The 22,266-nt window shown below is 44.8% G+C and overlaps 1 protein-coding gene across 1 annotated transcript; it reads right to left on the reverse strand.

The window, feature by feature from the left end:
* Window positions 1-11,991: 11,991 nt before the first annotated feature.
* Window positions 11,992-15,991, reverse strand: LOC119283918 (probable WRKY transcription factor 70). Its single transcript, XM_037563271.1, has 4 exons — window positions 15,853-15,991; window positions 14,290-15,705; window positions 12,928-13,631; window positions 11,992-12,804 (listed from the first exon to the last, which is right to left on the reverse strand). Exons 3-4 carry the CDS (start codon window positions 13,200-13,202, stop codon window positions 12,168-12,170), a joined length of 912 nt encoding a protein of 303 aa, XP_037419168.1. The 5' UTR covers window positions 13,203-13,631; window positions 14,290-15,705; window positions 15,853-15,991; the 3' UTR covers window positions 11,992-12,167.
* Between the last annotated feature and the right edge of the window lie 6,275 nt (window positions 15,992-22,266).

A 22,266-nucleotide genomic window follows, 5' to 3' on the forward strand; every position in this document is an offset into this window, starting at 1 on the left:
AGAAAGGGCTCTTGCCTGTGTTACAAGGTGTGAAGTTGAGTCAGACTCAATGCCCGACCACTGCAGAAGATAGAGAGAAAATGAAAGATGTTCCCTATGCTTCAGCCATAGGCTCTATCATGTATGTAATGTTGTGTTGACCTCATGTGTGCCTTGCTATTAGTTTAGCAGGGAGGTACCAAAGTAATCCAGGAGTGGATCATTGGACAGCGGTCAAGAACATCCTAAAATACCTGAAAAGGACTAAGTATATGTTTCTTGTTTATGGAGGTGACAAAGAGATCATCGTAAATGGTTACGTCGATGCAAGCTTTGACATTGATCCGGATGACTCTAAGTCACAAACCGGATACGTATTTTTATTGAATGGTGGAGCTGTCAGTTGTTGCAGTTCTAAGCAAAGCATTGTGGCGGGATCTACGTGTGAAGCGGAGTACATAGCTGCTTCGGAAGCAGCAAATGAAGGAGTCTGGATGAAGGAGTTCATATCCGATCTAGGTGTCCTACCTAGTGCATCGGGTCCAATGAAAATCTTTTGTGACAATACTGGTGCAATTGCCTTGGCAAAGGAATCCAGATTTCACAAAAGAACCAAGCACATCAAGAGACGCTTCAATTCCATCCGCGATCAAGTCAAGGAGGGAGACATAGAGATTTGCAAGATACATACGGATCTGAGTGTAGCAGACCTGTTGACTAAGCCTCTCTCACGAGCAAAACATGATCAGCACCAAGACTCCATAGGTGTTAGAATCATTACTGTGTAATCTAGATTATTGACTCTAGTGCAAGTGGGAGACTGAAGGAAATATGCCCTAGAGGCAATAATAAAATTTTTATTTATATTTCCTTATATCATGATAAATGTTTATTATTCATGCTAGAATTGTATTAACCAGAAACTTAGTACATGTGTGAATACATAGACAAACAGACTAGTTTGCCTCTACTTGACTAGCTCGTTGAATCAATGATGGTCATGTTTCCTAACCATAGACATGAGTTGTCATTTGATTAATGGGGTCACATCATTAGAGAATGATGTGATTGACTTGACCCATCCGTTATCTTAGCACGATGATCGTTTAGTTTGTTGCTATTGCTTTCTTCATGACTTATGCATGTTCCTATGACTATGAGATTATGCAACTCCCGATTACCGGAGGAACACTTTATGTGCTACCAAACGTCACAACGTAACTGGGTGATTATAAAGGTGCTCTACAGGTGTCTCCGATGGTGCTTGTTGAGTTGGCATAGATCGAGATTAGGATTTGTCACTCCGGTTGTCGGAGAGATATCTCTGGGCCCTCTCGGTAATGCACATCACTATAAGCCTTGCAAGCATTGTGCTAATGAGTTAGTTGCGAGATGATGTATTAGGAACAAGTAAAGAGACTTGCCGGTAACGATATCGAACTAGGTATGAGGATACCAGCGATCGAATCTTGGGAAAGTAACATACCGATGACAAAGGGAACAACATATGTTGTTAAGCGGTTTGACTGATAAAGATCTTCGTAGAATATGTGGGAACCAATATGAGCATCCAGGTTCCACTATTGCTTATTGACCAGAGACGAGTCTCGGTCATGTCTACATAGTTCTCGAACCCGTAGGGTCGCACGCTTAAAGTTCGGTGATGATCGGTATTATGAGTTTATGTGTTTTGATGTGCCGAAGGTAGTTCGGAGTCCCGGATGTGATCACGGACATGACAAGGAGTCTCAAAATGGTTGAGACGTAAAGATCGATATATTGGATGGCTATATTCGGACACCGAAAGTGTTCCGGATGGTTTCGAAGAAAACCGGAGTGCTGGAGGGGTTACCAGAACCCCCCAGGGAAGTATTGGGCCTTAGTGGTCCCGAGGGGAGAGAGAGGGCACCAGCCCAGGAGGTGGCGCGCCCCCTCCCATGAGGAGTCCGAATTGGACTAGGAGAGGGGGCGCGGCCCCTCTTTCCCTCTCCCTCTCTTTCCTCCCCCCTTCTCCCTTCCTAGTAGGACTAGGAAAGGATGAATCCTACTCCTACTAGGAGGAGGATTCCTCCTCTCCTTGGGTGCACCAAGGCCGGCCGGCCTCCCCCTTACTCCTTTATATACGAGGGCGGGGGCGGCGCCCAAAGACACACAAGTTGATTGTTCCAAGACGTGTGCGGTGCCCCCCTCCAATATAATCCACCTCGATCATATCGTAGCAGTGCTTAGGCGAAGCCCTGTGTCGTTAGCAACATCATCACCGTCATCACGCCATCGTGCTCACGGAACTCTCCCGCGAAGCTCTGCTGGATTGAAGTTCGTGGGACGTCATCGAGCTGAACGTGTGCTGAACTCGGAGGTGTTGTGCGTTTGGTACTTGGATCGGTCGGATCATGAATACGTACGACTACATCAACCACGTTCTCATAAAGCTTCCGCTTACGGTCTACGAGGGTACGTGGACGATACTTTCCCCTCTCGTTTCTATGCATCACCATGATCTTGCATGTGCGTAGGATTTTTTTTTGAAATTACTACGTTCCCCAATAGTATCAATGGGCTATGGAGATGCCCATCAATAGATGTCAATGTGAGTGAGTAGGGATTGCCATGCAACGGATGCACTAGAGCTACAAATGTATGAAAACTCAACAAAAGAAACTAAGTGGGTGTGCATCCAACTTGCTTGCTCACGAAGACCTAGGGCATTTGAGGAAGCCCGTCGTTGGAATATACAAGCCAAGTTCTATAATGAAAATTTCCCACTAGTATATGAAAGTGAAAAAATAAGAGACTCTCTATCATGAAGATCATGGTGCTACTTTGAAGCACAGGTGTGGAAAAAGGATAGTAGCATTGTCCCTTCTCTCTTTTTCTATCATTTTTTGGGCCTTCTCTTTTTTTGGCCTTTCTCTTTTTTTTCCTCACACCGGACAATGCTCTAATAATGATGATCATCACACTTCTATTTATTTACAACTCAAAGATTACAACTCGATACTTAGAACAAAAATATGACTCTATATGTGCATCCGGCGGTGTATCGGGATGTGCAATGAATCAAGAGTGACATGTATGAAAAAATTATGAACGGTGGCTTTGCCACAAATACGATGTCAACTACATGATCATGCAAGGCAATATGACAATGATGGATCGTGTCATAATAAATGGAACGGTGGAAAGTTGCATGGCAATATATCTCGGAATGGCTATGGAAATGCCATGATAGGTAGGTATGGTGGATGTTTTGAGGAAGGTAAATGGTGGGTTTATGGTCCGGCGAAAGTTGCGCGGTACTAGAGAGGCTATCAATGGTGGAAGGGTGAGAGTGTGTATAATCCCTGGACTCAACATTAGTCATGAAGAACTCACATACTTATTGCAAAAATCTACAAGTCATCAAAAACCAAGCACTACGCGCATGCTCCTAGGGGGATAGATTGGTAGGAAAATACCATCGCTCGTCCCCGACCTCCACTCATAAGGAATACAATCAAAGAAATACCTCATGCTTCAAATTTATTACACAACGGTTACCATTCGTGCATGCTACGGGACTTGCAAACCTCAACATAAGTACTTATAGTAGTGATTTGTTTTCTTATACCAAACTGCTCCATTAGGAGTAGATATAGAAAGAATAAAATATGAATGGGCTTGCTTCAGTACTTATAGTAGTGATTTGTTTTCTTATACTAACGGATCTCACGAAGGTTTTGTTGAGTTTTGTGTGATTGAAGTTTTCTAGTTTTGGGCGATGTTACGATGGATGAAGGAATAAGGAGTAAGAAGAGCCTAAGCTTGGGGATGCCCATGGCATCCCAAGCTATTGTCCAAAGAGAAGCAAGCAACTAAGCATGGGGATGCCCGAGTGGCATCCCCTCTTTCTTCTAACGACCATGGATATTTTACTTGAAGCTATATTTTTATTCGTTACATAATATGAGTTTTGCTTGGAGTGTCTTGTATGATATGAATCTTTGCTTGTTTTGCTTTTTGTTTTAAGTCTTGAATCCTTGCTGGACACACCTATTTGAGAGAGCCAAAGCCATGACTTGTTAGAATTGCTCTCTATGCTTCACTTACATCTTTATGAGCTATGGAATTGCTCAAGTGCTTCACTTATATCTTTTTGAGCATGGTGTGCTTTGTTATTTTTGTAGAAATGCTCCCGTGCTTCGCTTAGATCTATTTGAGAGTTAGAAAATCTTTTAAGAAATTCTCTCTTGCTTCACTTAAATTAATTTGAGACAAAGAAATATTATGCTCATGCTCTTCACTTATATTTGTTTGACCTTATCAAAAGCAACACATGAAAAATAGTTCCAAAGTGATAGATATCCAAGGAGGATATAATAAAAACTTTCATGAATACCATTGGACAAAATAAACTTGATTCCTTGTAATAGTTTTGAGATATGGTTATGTGATATGTGAGTCATGTTGATGAGTAATTATGCTTTAGTAAGAATATTGGTGTTAAGGTTTGTGATTCCCTATGCAAGCACGAAAGTCAATAGTTATGCAATGAAATTACATCCTACTTGTGGTGCATTATTCAGTGTTAATTATGCTTAATGCTCGCTTATGAGATTTTTCGTTTCTTGGTTGGTCGCTTCTCAATCTTTTGCTAGCCTTCATTTTGCACTAAGTATGATCACTACTTGTGCATCCAAAATCCTTTAAACCGGTTTTGCCATAAGAGTCCACCATACCTACCTATATGCGGTATTTCCATGCCGTTCTAAGCAAATTTGTATGTGCCATCTCTAATTTTCAAAATAAATTTCTCTTTTGTGTGCTCGTACCGCTCATGAAACGGTAGGGGGTGGCTAATATATTTTCATGCTAGATATGTTATTCTCACGATGAGTGTTTATTCACTTGTCATTGCACGAGAGTAAGGAAAAGGTATTAGGGATGCCCAGTCCCGAAATGAAAAATGAATTTACTTTATGTTGTCAAATAATAAATTCCTTGGAAAGTGTTGGTATGGAAGGCACCCATGGATACGGCTAGCCATGGAAAGTGAAAGTATGGTTGAAAAAGGAATAAACTTTAATTTCTGTTTGGGAACCACCAATGATATATCTAGCAAGGAAAGTATTGGGAACTACTCAATTGTTCTCTTTGACAGGAAAACCATGCCTCCCAAAATATTTTTATCTCTATCTTTTTTGCTTTGAGCTCTGGCGCCTCTACAAATCCCTACTTCCCTATGCGAAGGGCCTTTCTTTTACTTTATGCGATTGTTATGTTTAACTTGAGTCTCCATCTTCTCTTATAAAGCACCAACTAAGGGGCACTATGATCATACTTGAGCATTGGGTGTAGCTAATATGCGAGTGTGTTTCATGAATGGACCAATGATTGGGCATAATGGGCTAGGGATAACTTATTTTAGTGTTGATATTTTGAAAGACATGGTTGCTTGTTGATATGCTTGAGTATTTAAGTCTCATGTCAAAAATAGACTATTACTTTGAACCATATAAAATTCCAAATGTCCACGCTACAAAGAAAAGAATATGTGATGAACATGTTAGGCAGCATTCCACATCAAAAATTCCGTTTTTATCATTTACCTACTCGAGGACGAGCGGGAATTAAGCTTGGGGATGCTGGCACGTCTCCAATGTTTCTATAATTTTTGATTGTTCCATGTTGTTATATTATCATTCTTGGATGTTTTACAATCATTTTATCTCATTTTTTGGTACTAATTAACCTATTGACATAGTGCCAAGTGCCAGTTGTTGTTTTCTGCATGTTTTTTACATCATAGGAAATCAATATCAAATGGAGTCCGAACGCAGTGAAACTTTTTGTGGATTTTTTTGGACCAGAAGACATCCAGTGGGCCAAAGAAGTACCGAAGAGGGAGCCCGATGTGAGCACAAGACACCAAGGCGCACCTGGAGGCCCAAGCGCGCCCTGGTGGGTCGTGCCCACCTCGGTGGCCTCCCGAACCGCCTCTTTGCTCTATAAATACCCCAAATATTCCAGAAACCCTAGGGGAGTCGATGAAAATCAATTCCAGCCGCCGCAAGTTCCAGAAACACTAGATCCAATCTAGACACCATCACGGAGGGGTTAATCATGTCCATTGGTGCCTCTCGGATGATGCGTGAGTAGTTCTTTGTAGACCTACGGGTCCATAGTTAGTAGCTAGATGGCTTCCTCTCTCTAGTTTGATTCTCAATACAATGGTCTATTGGAGATCCATATGATGTAACTCTTTTTGCGGTGCGTTTGTTGGGATCCAATGAACTTTGAGTTTATGATTAGATCTATCTTTTTATCCATGAAAGTTATTTGAGTCTTCTTTGTTCTCTTATATGCATGATTGCTTAAAGCCTCGTATTTCTTCTCCGATATTTGGGTTTTGTTTAGCCAACTTGATCTATTTATCTTGCAATGGGAAGAGATGCTTTGTGATGGGTTCGATCTTACGGTGCTTGATCCCAGTGACAGAAGGGGAACCGACACATATGTATCATTGCCATTAAGGATAAAAAGATGGGGTCTATTTCTACATAAATAGATCTTGTCTACATCATGTCATTGTTCTTATTGCATTACTCCATTTCTCCATGAACTTAATACACTAGATGCATGCTGGATAGCGGTCGATGTGTGGAGTAATAGTAGTAGATGCAGGCAAGAGTCGGTCTACTAATCTTGGACGTGATGCCTATATCATGATCAATGCCTAGATATCATCATGATTATTTGAAGTTCTATCAATTGCCCAACAGTAATTCGTTTACCCACCGTTTGCTATTTTTCTCGAGAGAAGCCACTAGTGAAACCTACGGCGACCCATGGGTCTCTTCTTTATCATATTTGCCTTCGCGATCTATTTTTATTTGCTTTTATTTTCAGTTCTATTAAACCAAAATTACAAAAATACCTTGTTGCACTTTATTTTATTCAATATCTATTTATCCCATCTATCATATTTTATTACGTCTGTTTGCCAATTTCTGGTGCCGTTACCCGAAAGGGATTGACAACCCCTTTAATATGTCGGGTTGCGAGTATTTGTTATTTGTGTGTAGGTGTCATTCACGTAGTGTTGCGTGGTTCTCCTACTGGTTCGATAACCTTGGTCTCATCACTGAGGGAAATACCTACTGGTTCGATGTGTGGAGTAATAGTAGTAGATGCAGGTAGGAGTTGGTCTACTAATCTTGGACGTGATGCGTATATAATGATCATTGTCTGGATATCGTCATGATTATTTGAAGTTCTATCAATTGCCCAATAGTAATTCTTTACTCACCGTTTGCTATTTTTCTCGAGAGAAATCACTAGTGAAACCTACAACCCCGGGTCTCTTTCTCATATTATTTGCCTTTGCGGTCTATTTTTATTTGCCTTTTATTTTCAGATCTATTAAACCAAAAATACTAAAAATACCTTGCTGCAATTTATTCTTATTTATTTTAATTGGTGTTCGATCTGTCAATCTACTACAAATTATTCACGTCCGTTTGCCAATTTCTGGCGCCGTTACCTGAAAGGGATTGACAACCCCTTTAATACGTCAGGTTGCGAGTATTTGTTATTTGTGTGTAGGTGTCGTTTACGTGTTGTTGCTTGGTTCTCCTACTAGTTCGATAACCTTGGTTTCATCACTGAGGGAAATTCCTACCGTCGTTGTGACGTATCATCCCTTTCTTTTTGGGGAAATACCGACGTAGTTCAAGCAAACATCATGGGGCGCGACCCTTTGGCTTGGGGAGCAAGCCCCCTTTTGGTGTGACCAGGGTTTGGAAGGGTGGCTCACCCCTTGGGGACAGCCCCCTCCTAAGTCGTCGCCTCATTAGACTATTATAAATAGGTGGGGACAACCCCCTCCATACGTATCTGATTTTGCACGGAGCCTGCCCTTTGTCTCTTGCTCCCCTCTCTCTCTCTTTATCTCTCTCTCTATCTATATATCTATCTATCTCTCTCTCTCTCTCACACACACACGAATTGTTCATGCGTCGTTAGGCTCCTCCTTCTCTAGTTCTCGTATGTATCTCTTGTTCTGGATGGCAAAGCTGTGTAGGATGGACGATTTTGTATGCATAGATACCTACAAACGCACTGTATGTTTGGTGCTTGATCTATGGATCAGTTCGAGGTATGAATTCTCGCGGCTGTGAGGTATAACCTAGTTGTGGTAATCTGCACCAAAATGCTCCACCAACTCTTCTCTCCATTGCGCTACATTTGTGAGCAATCTAATCTAAATCCAATCTCACATGTAAATTCATAGTGATCCAGGGATGGTTTGTAGGTGTAGATTTCTTTTCTACTACATTTCCAAATAACGGGTAGTTCCAAGATTCCTACTACAAAATTCAAAAGGTTTAGGAAAGGGGTTAAAATCTAGTCTAAAGGGATTTCAAATCTCGCTGCTTCAGTTAAAGATGCCAATGCCCTTATCACCCTTTGGGAAACTATTTAGGAATTTAGGAGCCTAACCAATATTGACTGGAATGGCAGAGAGATCATCAAGGAACATCTCAAAAATCTTGTTATCTAGAGATCATGTTGGAAGCAAAGAGTAACCATTAGAACGATTATAGTGGGCGAGGAGAATTCAAAAAATTTGCAAGCAAATTATGGACACAACAATATCTCTATGATGAAAGATGACACAGATACTGAATATCATGAGCACGAACTCAACACAAGCCTTTTATGGAGAGCCTTTGAATAAAGACTTGGTCAATCACTTCAAACTTCTTCTTTACTAGATCTGAACTCTCTCATTCAAAAATGTGATGAGATTCAGTGTTTAGATATCTTCTTCCCAATAATGAAATTGATGAGGTTATTAGGATGCTTCATGTGGATAATGGGACTGATGGTTTTGATGGGCTTTCATTAAATCTTGTTGGAGCATTATTTTTCATGACTTCCATATACTCACTTAGGAATTTTATCATGGAAGATTAATTTGCAAAGTATCAATGCATTGGACGTCACCTTGATTCAAAAAATACACGCCTTTGACTGCAAGTGATTTCAGGCCTATCTCTTTGGTAAATTGCACATGGGAAAACTCTACGCATACTCTGGTGTGAAGGCATTGATCATGGAGAAGCGAGGAAGGACGGGCAAGTCGCTAACAAGGAACGAGGAACTGCGTGCTTAAGAAGAGTGAAACCCAAGTGTCGTGTAGATTACACAACTTCTAGACACCCAGAGCTCAGGGTTCAAGAGCGCCAAAACTTCAGACTACCTTTGAAATTGCTTGTGGATACCCAAGCTCGCGGACCCTGGAACTATGGCCCTACCGTGGCACCCTCTCTAGACACCCATGGATCTCTGAGATTTTCTATGAGAAAATGGTTGGGCTAGGCCCATGGAATCTCACCTACGTCCATACATGTTCGTGGGAAATTATATGCTTCATACCTCCTACACTTTGTAGGGTTAGGAAAGTATTAGAGACTAAACTAAAGAGAAGTGTGCTCGTATATCTCCCCAAGTGGGATCAAGGCCTCCCTCTTGTGGAGAAGCATCTCACCTCCATCTCATCAGATGGGGAAGAACAATCCTACCTTCCTATCGTGTTCCATCAGGAATTTTGAATCAATTGCACCTCTTGCGTTGTCTTTTGAGTTATAAAATGAACCTTGGCTTGTGAATCTTCTCTATCATGTGTTTTCCTCCATGTTTCCCTTGTGTTTTGATTGTGATCTCCCTTTAGTTATTACTCTTCATTGTACCTCAAATCCACCTCCAATTTGTGAAGATCATGTCACTCTACGGCTTGCCGCATATGACAAGTCCCCTGACAGCGCGATGAGAGTTTGGCAGCATCTCCTTAATTTCTCAGATCAATGAAATTAAGATTCGCCTGCACGATCAGTCTGCCCGCTCCTCCCTTGAAGGGCATGTTCCCTTTGTCACGCATATAGTCATTCAGTGGTGATCACTTTTGAGAATTCGTGTGCCAACACATGAGCAATCCTGGAGCTTTAGGGCTATTTTCATTGCGGCACTTGTTAGGTCTAGATTAGCTCACATTCATTGTTTTTTTGGTTGTCAGAGGGTTTTCCCTTCCTTTTTGTTAATAATCGTATTTTTTGGTCACTCACGCTATATTGGCCTTTTTCTTCTTAAGACAATGACGAGCTCCCACGAGTGTTCGAGAAAAAAAATATCTATCACGAGAGAAAAATAAACAAGCTATTGGTAATGCAATGTCATCAAATTGAAGAATGTGCTAAATAATCAAACTCAGGGCCTTGCAAAAGTAATCCCAGTCTGAGCTAGCAGATTGACAAGCCTTTTTGTGAGGAATTACGTATATACCGTTGAGAACTTCCTCATATGCCCAGACACCACTCAAAATTTCCGACATCCAAATATGCCCTTGTTCTTTTGTGGGGTATAGATACATTGCTACCGTGAGTTAAGACGTTTACTATGTACAAGATATATATTGTGTTCATATGTTATCATATTGGCCATTCTACAAGTTAGGTCCATAAATAATAACAAAAGTTGTCTGCCAAATTATAAAGTTCAACCATCTACCACGTATTCTTGCTTGTGATCATGAGATGTTATTTCTTCATTTAAAAATTTCAAATTTCTGCCAAAATTTGATTGAAAAACTTGACAACTTTGTTCATCTTAAACTATTGCACAAAATTGGCTAAAATTTGACTAGAATAGTAAGGAACACATTTATAATTACTATAAATATTTCATTTTGAGTAGTTTTCCAATTTTTAGTCAGAAAATTGCTAATGAAATTTCTCTTAAACTACTGTCCAGGACAGGTGGAAAGATTACCATCATATATACTGAAGACATGATTTATAATTCAATGCACCGTTTTCACACTTTTTTGTAAACTTGTGAAATTTTGACGAAATTTTGTTAAAAAATATATAGCCGATTTTCTCTATAAGTACTGCCTAGTTTTTACTCATCTAAGAAAACTACTAAATATCATTAATATTTGCACTAGTATATTCAGTATTTTTTGAATAGTTTCAAGTTGTGGCCAAACATTGATTTTATCCATTTCCACACAAGCTAAGGCAAAGTGAATAATCGTTCCAACAACCAATTGTACGTCAACCAACGGTAGTGGCATATTTGAATGGTTATCTTGAATGGTATTTGTGCATATCGGCGAGTTCCTTGTGTGTGTTTTTCTATCTCTCCATCTGATGTCTGTTAGCAAAATAACTAATTAGTACTGCTATTAGTGCATACTAACATACTACTACGAAAAGGAGGACTCAACTCGATAAACAAGGTGGGGATGCAAAATGATGAATGTTATGTTACTCATTTGCATGCCTACAACGAGAGGACTGTACAACTTGATCGGTATTTTCTAACTTACACCCGCGCCTACTTTCATTGTGCTCAATATTTTTTTTGGAAAAGGAGGCGTGCCTCCGGCCTCTGCATCTGAACGATGCATGGAATTCTTAAACTCGATCTTGCTGGCGATTGGGGTTGGGACCATCGTTTAATAAATCTTCACCTCGCAACATTGGCTCTAAGTGCAAACATTTGATAACATCTCGCAAAAAGAAACGACATAGAATAACATGATGATGCTTACAGCAATTTGACTATAACCGGATAGGCTCCTCCTCCCACCTAACGCTTGTTTATTTACGTGCAAGTCGTGCACACGCAAACGTGCATGATTAGAGATTTAGAGCTCAAGGCCTCCGATGCTGTGGGCATGGACACACACCATGTAGCCAACACAGATCCAGATTGTATACCCGCAAAAAAAATTATCCAAATTGTATGTCTCAAGGCAGAGGGTTTGACTACAGTAGCTACGGACCTCATACCGTGCGCCATGTCCATCCTTAATTTAAACCTAACGCATCAGCATCGCCGTTGGATTATGGGATGTGCTCTTTGGACGGTGTAGATTAGCAACCAGCTCAGATTAAACTACTACTACAAATGATTGTGCAAACACTCACTCTCGTGTTGTTCATCACCGGCTACCACGCACAAATATAGACAGAAACACATGCATACTCTCTTCGTCCGAAAAAGCTTGTCTCAAACTTGTTTCTCAAATAAATATATGTAGCGCTAATTTGTGCTACTTATACATCTATCTAAGAGACAAGTTTTTTCGACAAATATTTCACAAAAACATCTGCGCTGAGAGAACAAGAACAGCAACTAAGCTATTGGAACAGAGGAATGGCGTCAAAATCCATGAACTCGCAATCGAACGAGCTGTCGCCGAAGTGGTCCCAGTCCAAGCAGCCGGACAGAGAATTCCATGCCGGGGAAGCACAAGAGAAGTCGGCCGACGAACTCAGCTCCGCCGCCGCCGGATCCATCGCGTGTGAGTCCTCCGACGTTGACTCAACTTTGGCCTCTTTCACTTCGAATTCCTCCGGCGAGCACACGGCCTGCGACGAGCCTGAGGCCCCGCTGTCGCTCCTCCGGACGTCGTCGGTGTCGCTGGGCGAGGAGAGCCACGGCGAGCCGCTGCTCGCGGTGGCCGACCCGAAGTTGATGACGAACGGCTGCATCTTGACGTCCTCGGCCTCCAGGACGGCGCCAGCGGCGTCGCCCTGGCAGCAGGTGTGGTCGCCGAAGTAGGTGATGACGTAGAGGGAGGGGTCGTCCTCCGCCTGCTGGACCTGCCTCGTCGCCGGGCAGCCGCTGTCGTGCTTGTAGGTGCACCTGAAGTAGAGCCTCGGGTGCCTGTTGTTGTGGATCTCCTTCTGCCCGTACTTCCTCCATATGAACCCGTCCTCCGCCGTCCGCCTCCTCTCGACTCTGGCCGCCTTCTCACCGCCGCTCGCGCGCATCCTGAAGAAAAAAGTAAAGCCGTCCTGTTAAACCAATGCTCGGCTGAAAACCTCAACGCCGGCACGGCGGGCAACACCGCCACGCTCATGTGCAAGTGCAACAGCAGTTTGCTAGCGAGCCTACCTTCTTCTCGGCCTCGTCAGGCTGTCTGCGCCGCCGGGTCCCGACTTCCGCTTCCTGCCGCCGGAGACATCGACCGCGGCGCCTTCGACGGCGTGGAGCGCGGCGAGCGCGCGGTCGCAGCAGCGGAGGATCTCCCCGGCGAGCTCCCGGATCCCGGCGTTGTCGGGGGACGACGCGCCCCGGAGCAGGGCCTCGAGGACGGCGGCCGAGTCCCGGCCCTGCACGACCAGCTCGGACACGGTGGGACAACCCGCGGGAGTGACAAGTGCCGCCATCTGTGTGCTGTTCCTCCTTCGCAGCTGAGCTTGGATTGCTTTGTACTTTGGATCTACGCGAGCCCGATGATTGTGCTGTGGCAGCTGCTCTGGATCTAAGCTTTTCGTCCGAGGAGGAGGAGGTGGTGGAGGTCCCGGTGGAAAGGTGGTGTGGATTTATACACGCACGCGGCTGAGCTTGGAATTTGTTTGGATCGACCCTCCTTTGGACAGCGCCAGCTCGAGGAAGCAGCGGCGACCAAGGAGCACATGGCACGTACTACCAACGTACGTACGGTGGTGGTGAGCTCGATCGAGAGAGTGAGGCTCCCTCAACCAAAATCAATTAATTTACCCACGTGCCGTTTCGAATACGCGCGGTTGCTTCCATCATGGATGTACCGCGTCGCATGGCGCGTCGTGCCCAGTGGCGGAGCCAGGAACTTGCTCCTGGGTATTCATGTAATTTTTTTTTTGGCCAAAGCAATATAATAAAACCGTAAATGTACAGTAAGATAGCAACATCAATGACTCGATGACCATACATCGATAATAATAGCAAAATATCATTGTGGCAATATCTCTAACAATTAAGAAAGATTACAAATAGCAAAGGAAATTACAATATAACTTTACGATCCCCTTTTTGAAAGAGATTGATGACATCCTCATCTTTCATTTGCTTGAAGAATTCCCTCTCAATGAACGTAACCAAGGAATTGTTCAAATATTCATCACCCATTTTGTTTCTTAGTGCATTCTTCACGTATTTCATTGAGGAAAATACCCTCTCAACGTTGGCAGTGGCTACCGGAAGAATGAGCACCAACTTAAGAAGTTTGTAAACAATATAATATTGTTCATTCTTTCTTGTCTCAACCATCAAAACTGAAAGCTCACATAGATTCTTCAAATTGCTAAACTTTTTATCCATACGCACATGAGAAATGTACATGCTTAATTGCCATGGAAGTCTTGACAATTCATCATTTGTGAAATCCTTAGCATAAAACTTTCTAGCAAGCCTAACCAACTTCTCTTTATCATAAGCAACAAAGGAATCACGTGGACTGAATGCTGCCATGCAAGTAAGTAGTTCAGTGTTTACCTCATCAAATCTTGCATCAAGCTCTTGAAGTTGCCTATCAATGACACCCACAAACATTTCAACCTTGAAGCGTTGGTAATCCCTTGCACCATTAAAGAACCCTCTTTTTGGTCTCCCAGCAGGATAGTAAGGAGCCTCCATGTCAACAACTTTGATCTTGTGCTTTACACAAAAAGAAGTGACATTCTGAAGAAAATCATTCCACCCTTCATCTTCTCGCAAACATTGCAAGTGTAGCTTTGTGAGATCAACAATCTCCATAGCATTAACAATATCTTGATCTTTCTTTTGCAAAGCTCTACTCAAGTCATCGGTGTATTCAAATATTTCTTGCATCAAGTGTGCCATGAAAACAAATTCAAATATCTGAATGATGTCAACATAGTCATTGCTGCTACTGCCTCTGTGCCGTTATACTCTTTTGCAATCTTGATGAGAACACGCCTTATTGCAGGATACATAGAGATAACATGGTTGACAGTCTTGTAGTGAGAGCCCCAACGAGTGTCACATGGCCTTCCAATACCCATTTCTTGATTCAAACCCGTCCCAGTTTCTACTTCTTCCAACTCTAAAAGCTCAAGGAAATTTCCTTTATTTAGTGAGTCATCACTTTCATCATGCCCTCTAAATGCCAAACCTTGGTGCAATAGGAATCTCAAACACTTGAGTGTCCATGTCACACGGAGCTTATATAGAACCTTGTATTGTGTGGTGTTTGAAGCAATGGACTCCCTAATTGATGTTGTAGGTGTAGTGAACATATCATATTTTTCTTGAGCTTCAGCGTGAGCACTACTAACAGCACCAATATGCCTCTTCAATCTTGCTTTCATGTTCCAATTATTAAACCCTCCGTTAACAAATGCATCTCCTCCTCCGTTAACAAATGCATCTCCTCCGGGACTTTTTGTTTTATCCTTGAACAAGTAGCAAACAAAGCAAAAGGCAGCCTCTTCTTGCACGCTATACTCAAGCCACTTGTGATCCTTAAACCAAGTAGGGCAAAAGCGACGGAGATGTCCACTAAAATCTCTGATCTCAAACTTATGATCCTTTGGTTGACAAGCACCCAAGTCAATGTATCTCCTTCTAACTCTATCCTGGTCATTGGCATGATATGAAGATATGGGAAGTCGCTTGCCGGGATCACGTTCCAGAGCTGCCGAATCTGCTTCAAATTGGGGGCATTGATTCATCATCTTCATCAACCGCTTCATCATCTTCTACAATTGGGGTCGAGGAGCCTCTCTCCCTCTCCGGTTGCGGAGCTTCATCATGTGTTTGCACTAGTGCTAGCTGCAGATTGCTCTCAACCTCAACGGAAATAGGAGTTGGTGTGGATGTAGAAGTTATTTTTCTTGCCTTCGAAGATTTGTCCCACATTTCAAATATGCTAACATCCTTTTTCTTCATCTACATCACAATCACATAAACAAAATAGAAATCAGTGGCAATCATTTGTGATCATAAACAGCCAATGAATCACATTCAATTTTAATTTACAAGTAATCACTGCATAATATTCAGATTTGTTTACAAAAAGAGGGAAAGAAGCCGTACTTTGGTCTGTGGATGGTTGCAGAATGGATGGACAGCTGCTGGACGGCGGACTGCTGCTGCTAGACAGTGGACTGCTGCTGCTGCTGGACAGTGGATGGCGGACTACTGCTGCTGCTGGACGGCGCTGCTGCCACGCCGGGAAGCCGGGGAGCCCCGAGGACGATGGTCGGAGGGCGCTGCCGGCCGCCGCCGCGCTGGGGAGGCCGGAGGCGGCCTGGCCAGCCTGGCGGAGCCGCGCCGCCGCGGAGGAGAGTGCCGGACGTAGGAGACCGAGGGGCGAGCTGACGAGGGCAGGGGAAGGAGATGGCCGGCAGGAGTATGGAGGGGAGGGGAGGGACCGGTCGCCGGAGTAGGAGATGGCCGGCCGCCGGAGCCGGACCTACAAAGTGGATCGACGGAGAGGCAGGAGAGCGCTAGGTTTTGCAGTTTGGAAAAGGGGATCGACCGATTTGGGAATCGAGGGAGGGAGATTGGATGCTCGCGCGCCTAACCAGACTCTGGTCTGGCACCGTGTGTAGCTGCCGTGGGGCATTTGACCTCGTGGGCCAAGCCTTTATCATATAATACATCTAGTAATTTTTTTTGCGCGAAAATCTTTGGTATTCCTGGGAATTCCCAGGAAGACCCCCAGCTCCGCCACTGGTCGTGCCTCGGCTAAACTAACGAGAGTCGTTGCAGGGGACCAAACGAGGCATTCACACCTGCACACTTCACAACTATAGCTGATATGTTTGCAATGGCATTTAGCCAGATTGGAGCGCTAGTACTTTGGCCAATTCCAACGCGCGGCTGCATTTGGCCTGTGCCTGTTCGTTTTGGGTCGGAAAAAAAATGCGGTCCAACGCGCCGTCGCAACCAGGCGGGCATCCACTTTCTGTCCGTTCGTGGCCGATTTCTGGCTCAAATTTGGACTGGGTTTGCGTTGAAACAGACAGACCACGGACATGCGCGACGCCCACCCTTGTCCTCCCTGGCCCGCACGTCGGGGCACAACCTCCCTGGTTTCCTCCTTCTCCCCCAAAACCCTCCCGCCTCACGCCATGGCCACCAAGCCAAAGGACACCGTCAACGCCATTTCGGCCGCTACCCTCGTCGCGCCCGAAAAGAAGAAGAAGCCCAAGAAGGTGCTCACGCCGGCGGAACTTGCCCGAGAATCGGCGAAGAGGGCTGGTCGTAGGTCCAGTGCGGCCGCCGCCCAGGCCGTCCTCGACGCCGCCACCGAGGATAAACGAGACCCTGGTCACCAAGCCCACATAGACAGCGACACAACACACCCTCCATATGCTAGGGTTTAGCCAACCCACGTCGGCCATTCTTACTACCGCCGCCATGGCCATGGTGAGCACCTGCTCTTCGGTCATTCGCCCTCCACAAGGGTAGTCGTCGTGCTCCTCCACAACATTGCAGATGGGCAATCTCCATCTGACGCACGAACATGGTGTGACCCGCTTTTCCACGTCAACAAACATGTGCGTGATCGCGCCGGCCACCCCCGCTGTCGCGGCTAGCATGGACCTCAACGTCACACTAGGGTCCGGCGCCGGCCAGTCGGCCACTAATACGTCTCCAACGTATTCATAATCTTTTTATTGTTTCATGCTATTATATTATCAATCTTGGATACTTTATATGCATTTTATGCTATTTTATATCATTTTTGAGAACTACCTATTAACCCAGTGCCTAGAGCAATTTTTTGTTTTCTGCTTGTTTTTGGTTTTCCAGAAAATCGGTACCAAACAAATCCAAATGCTATGAAACTTTTTGGTGATTTTTTGACAAAAGAGACCCTAGAAGCTTCGAGAGGAGACCAGAGGACAAACGAGGAGACAAGAAGGCAACAAGGCGCGCCCTATTACCATGCGGGCCAATGTGGCCCCTTCTGACCTAATTCCACTTTAAATTCTCAAATATTGGGAAACCCCCAAAGGGCCACCCAAAACAGTTTTTCCCCCACCGCAAACTTCTGTTCTTCTGCGATCCCATCTGCAGGCCTTTTCCGGTACTCTGCCGGAGGGAGAATCGATCACTGAGGGCTTCTACATCATCCTCGCTGCCTTTCGATGATGCATGAGTAGTTCATCATAGACCTACGGGTCCATAGCTAGTAGCTAAATGACTTCTTCTCTCTCTTTCATCTTCAATACAATGTTTTCCTTGATCTTCTTGGAGTTCTATCTGATGTAATCTTCTTTTGCGGTGTGTTTGTTGGGATCCGATGATTTGTGGGTCTATGATCAGATTATTCATTAAAAGTAATTGAGTGTTTTCTAGACTTTTACTATGCATGATTAAGATAACTTTGTATTTCTCTCCCATCTTTCCGTTTGGTTTTGCCAACTAAATTGATTATCTTTAGTGGGAGAGGTGCTTTGTAGTGGGTTCAATCTTGCGGTGTTCTCACCTAGTGACAGAAGGGGTAGCGAGGCACGTATTGTTTTCTTGCTACTAAGGATAAAACAATGGGGTTTATTGATATTGATTGAGTTTACTTTGTCTACATCATGTCATCTTGCTTAAAGCGTTACTATGTTTGTCATGAACTTAATATCATAGATACATGCTGGATAGCGGTTGACTGGAGTAATAATAGTAGATGCAGATAGTAGTCGGTCTACTTGTCACGGACGTGATGTCTATATGTGTGATCATTGCCATGAATAACATAATAACTATGTGCTTTTCTATCAATTGCCCAACAAAAAATTGTTTACCCAGCGTATGCTATGTGTTCGAGAGAGAAGCCTCTAGTGATAACTATGGCCCCCGGGACTACTTTAATCATATTATAAAATCAAAATACCTTACTGCAATTTATTTAGTTTTATTCTATTTTGCCATTTATCTATCTACTTATATAAGATTTAATCCTTGCAAGTAACGAGTTCAAGGGGATTGACAACCCTCTTGCCCATGTTGGCTGCAAGTATTTTTTTTTGTGTGTGCAGGTGTTGTTCACTGTAGTTTGTGTGATTCTTCTATTGGTTCGATAAATCTTGGTTCTCACTAAGGGAAATACCTATCTCTACTATATTGTTTCACCCTTCCTTTTCGGGGTAAATGCCAACGTATTTCATAAGTAGCAGCCACCGGGATGCAAAAGAAGGGGCCGCGGGCGATTCCTATGGCCAACCTTCCTGACGGCCGCAAGCTGTTCGACAGAATGCCCAACCCGATGCAGGGGCAAGATGACCCGCCTACTTCAATGATATCATGGATAACATCATCTATGAGAGTCGTGGCGAAGCCTTGCACCCGAGGGCCATGGCCAAGCCTTCGATCTCAGAGAGACGCAAAGCCAAGACGACCGCGACCAAGATGATGGTGTCGAAAACATTGGCAGACACAACAACCAAGAAGCGACTGATGACCAAGGTGATCCATGGCATGACGACATGTATTGTGAAGACAGAGAATATGGCGTAGACATTAAGGAGGAGCCATTATTTAACGATTAACTCGCTCTAAAAGCCAATGCACAAAAGAGGAGGCAAAGCATTCAGAGGGGACCATGCACCAAAGCTTAGGACAAGTTAATTTGTGAAGGATAGAAGGAAATAGGGCAAGATCCCAAGACTGGTGCCGAGCAAGAAAGGGCCGTTTTTTGGAGGTGAGTTCACGGTTACTTCCATGAATGTAGAAAGTTCTCGCCTTATAAGTTTTCGAGCACCCGTGGCATCAACTCAATCTAAAGAGGTGGGGGTTTATACAACAACAATGCAACAAGTTCTGTGCTACCGTCGAAAAAATTAAGGTCGTCCCTTGAGTGGCCTAGGCGTAAGCGACATGGTATACAACTTATTCTCTTTGTTCCTATGCCACTTTTTCATGTTTGTTGCATTTTGTGTCCCTCGGTGTTACATTGTGGCCTTCACTTTGATTGTGTAGGCATTCCAAACTTTGGAAGCCTTCAAGGCCCAACATGCGGACAAGCCATTCACCCTCACCCATTGTTGGATGATCATCAAAGATTGCCCCAAGTGTAAAGAGCAATATGTAGCCGAAAAGAAGAATGGAGGGTCGGCGGCCGGCGTTGGGCATGAAGACAGAGTGAAGCGGCCGAGGGGCAAGACCAACTCGAAGTTGGACGAGAAGCGTGATGCGGCATCGTTCGCCTTGCAAGAAACTTTGCAAGACATGGTGGCCCAAAAGGAAGCAAGGGGCGAGAGGAAGCGCCAAGAAAAAGAGGAGCAAATGAAGGCCTACATCGAGCTCCAAACGAAGAAGCTCGAGATGGAGAAGGACATCAAAAGGAGGAAGCTCGAGATTGAGGAGGTCATCCAAATGAAGAAGCTCGAGATTGAGGCGACCCACGCGAACACCAAAGCCAAAGAGATGGCGCTAGCTTTCATTGCGAAGCAGATGGAGATCATCATGGTGGACTTGAGCAAGATGTCCCCGAAGAGAAGAATTTGTTCCAAGAAGAAGCAAAAGATGATGCTCGAGCTAGATGATTGAGCTACGACCAAGAGTGATATCATTGTGTATGTCGGCTTGCGTGTCGGCATGAACTAGAGGGCGCGAGACAAGAACTATGGCCTTTTTGTGCGGTGGAAAGTGTGCTGGCGTGAATCTTTATTGTAGGTTGGCATGTGTGTCGGCCGCTGGCGCTCTAGCCGGCATGAACTATGGATGTTTACATGGCTATAGGTGTGGGCTATTTCAGTTTTTATTCCAATTTTCATGGCGGCCGAATGAAATGTGTCCGCCGGTTGAGCGTACCGGCAAAGTTTGGTCAAGGGGACCCAGACAATATCCCTTTGCCCGACCCAAATGAACAGAATTCGAACAAAGCAGACGTCTATTTGGGGTCGCGTGTTGGGGTTGGCCCTAGAGCATCTACAGTCGGGTGCCTCAAACCCGCCTCAAACGCTTGGACGGACGGCCCAGTCATTAACCGGTCAAAAAGAAGCAACCCAATCAGGCGTCTCAAATTGGCCTCAAACACCCGGGCAGACCAACACCCCTCATATCTAGCCCAAATCTATTGCGGATATGGAGAAGCCCGGGCATGTCCATCATATCGGATCTGGCCCATGCTAGTCCACCGCAACCCCACATATATTCATCCCCATCCGCTCCCCGGACCAAACCCTAGCAACTTCACTCCCCTCCGCGGACCAAACCCTAGCAAACTCCGGCTTCTCCGGCATGGCGAGCAGCGGATTCGATTCCTCTGTCAGCCGATCTACAAACTTGGACCTCATCCCAGTCGGGCCGGAGGAGGCGATGTTCATTCGCATTGCACTCTGCCGGGCCCACGAGGAGAAATGCCCGACTGCAGTCGGCCTCAATCCGCCGGGAATCCATCGCGTCCGCCCCAATGGTGTGTGGATGTAGCACGTGGTGTGTCGTCGCTTCCTCGCCGGAGGAAATACGCTCTGTTTGGCGCCCGAACGCCTTGGCGGACACGTAGCCTCTTCGTTGGCGCGTCGATGACGAGGCCATTCGTGGCTCGGCGGCGAGGGTATGGTGCGGCGTGCCTGTTGTACGAAGCAGAGCGCGTGAGAGACCGTGACCGACATTGGCAAGGTGGAGTCGCGCTCTATGGTGCCTTAACGGATGGCCAACAACCCCGGGTGGCGTAGCCTCGTTGTGGTGGACGTGTCAGCCTTCCCTGAACACGACGGATCCGGGCCTTTTGGACTCGAAATCCAAACGGAGAGAGTGGTTTGAATCCACCTCAGAACAAACAATCACTAGGGAAAAGCCTAGCAGCAGCACGGATTTTAGGTCTATCGGTAACGCGGGATGATGCGCTACTGATAAGGCGCTACAGCTAACGTGTAGCAGTAGCGCTTGTCGTCCCACGCTACTACTATACATGGATAGTAGCATCGCGCTTTGGTGAAGAGCGCTGCTGATATTATCTGCAACACTTTTTACAGGAAAGCACTACTGGTAAGGCGGCGCTACTGCTAACTTTGTTCCCCTCGCTACTACTAGTTTTATTAGTTTTTTTCCTTGCATATTTGTTTTGTATTTCAATAGGCTTTATACAATAATCTTTAGCATATCATACACATACAAATGTAATCATAGCATATACATACAACTAGTCTCATCAAATCATGTCATCATCATAATCATCATCCAACACAAAGTGGACTCTCGTCATCATCTCGAAAATAGCAATACAAGTCTCGATTACTTGCAACTACATCGTCATCCATCTAAACAATGATATACGCGAGAAGAGCTTGTTCGCACACGAACACGTCACCGTGTACCTCCAACGCCGAGGGTGATGCATCGCAACTCACGTCGAAGGAGACCCGTCCGGAAGCGCGATACGCAAGCAATCCGGCGGGTGCTTTTGAGGACCCGAAACCCCACACGCCCGGGAGGGACCCCGTCAGGGCGCGCAGCGGCTATGAGCTGCCCTAGGTCGGCCTGACCGCCCCTAGGGCCTCG

This window comes from Triticum dicoccoides, chromosome 1A, assembly GCF_002162155.2.
Source record: "Triticum dicoccoides isolate Atlit2015 ecotype Zavitan chromosome 1A, WEW_v2.0, whole genome shotgun sequence".
Classification (NCBI taxonomy): domain Eukaryota; kingdom Viridiplantae; phylum Streptophyta; class Magnoliopsida; order Poales; family Poaceae; genus Triticum; species Triticum dicoccoides.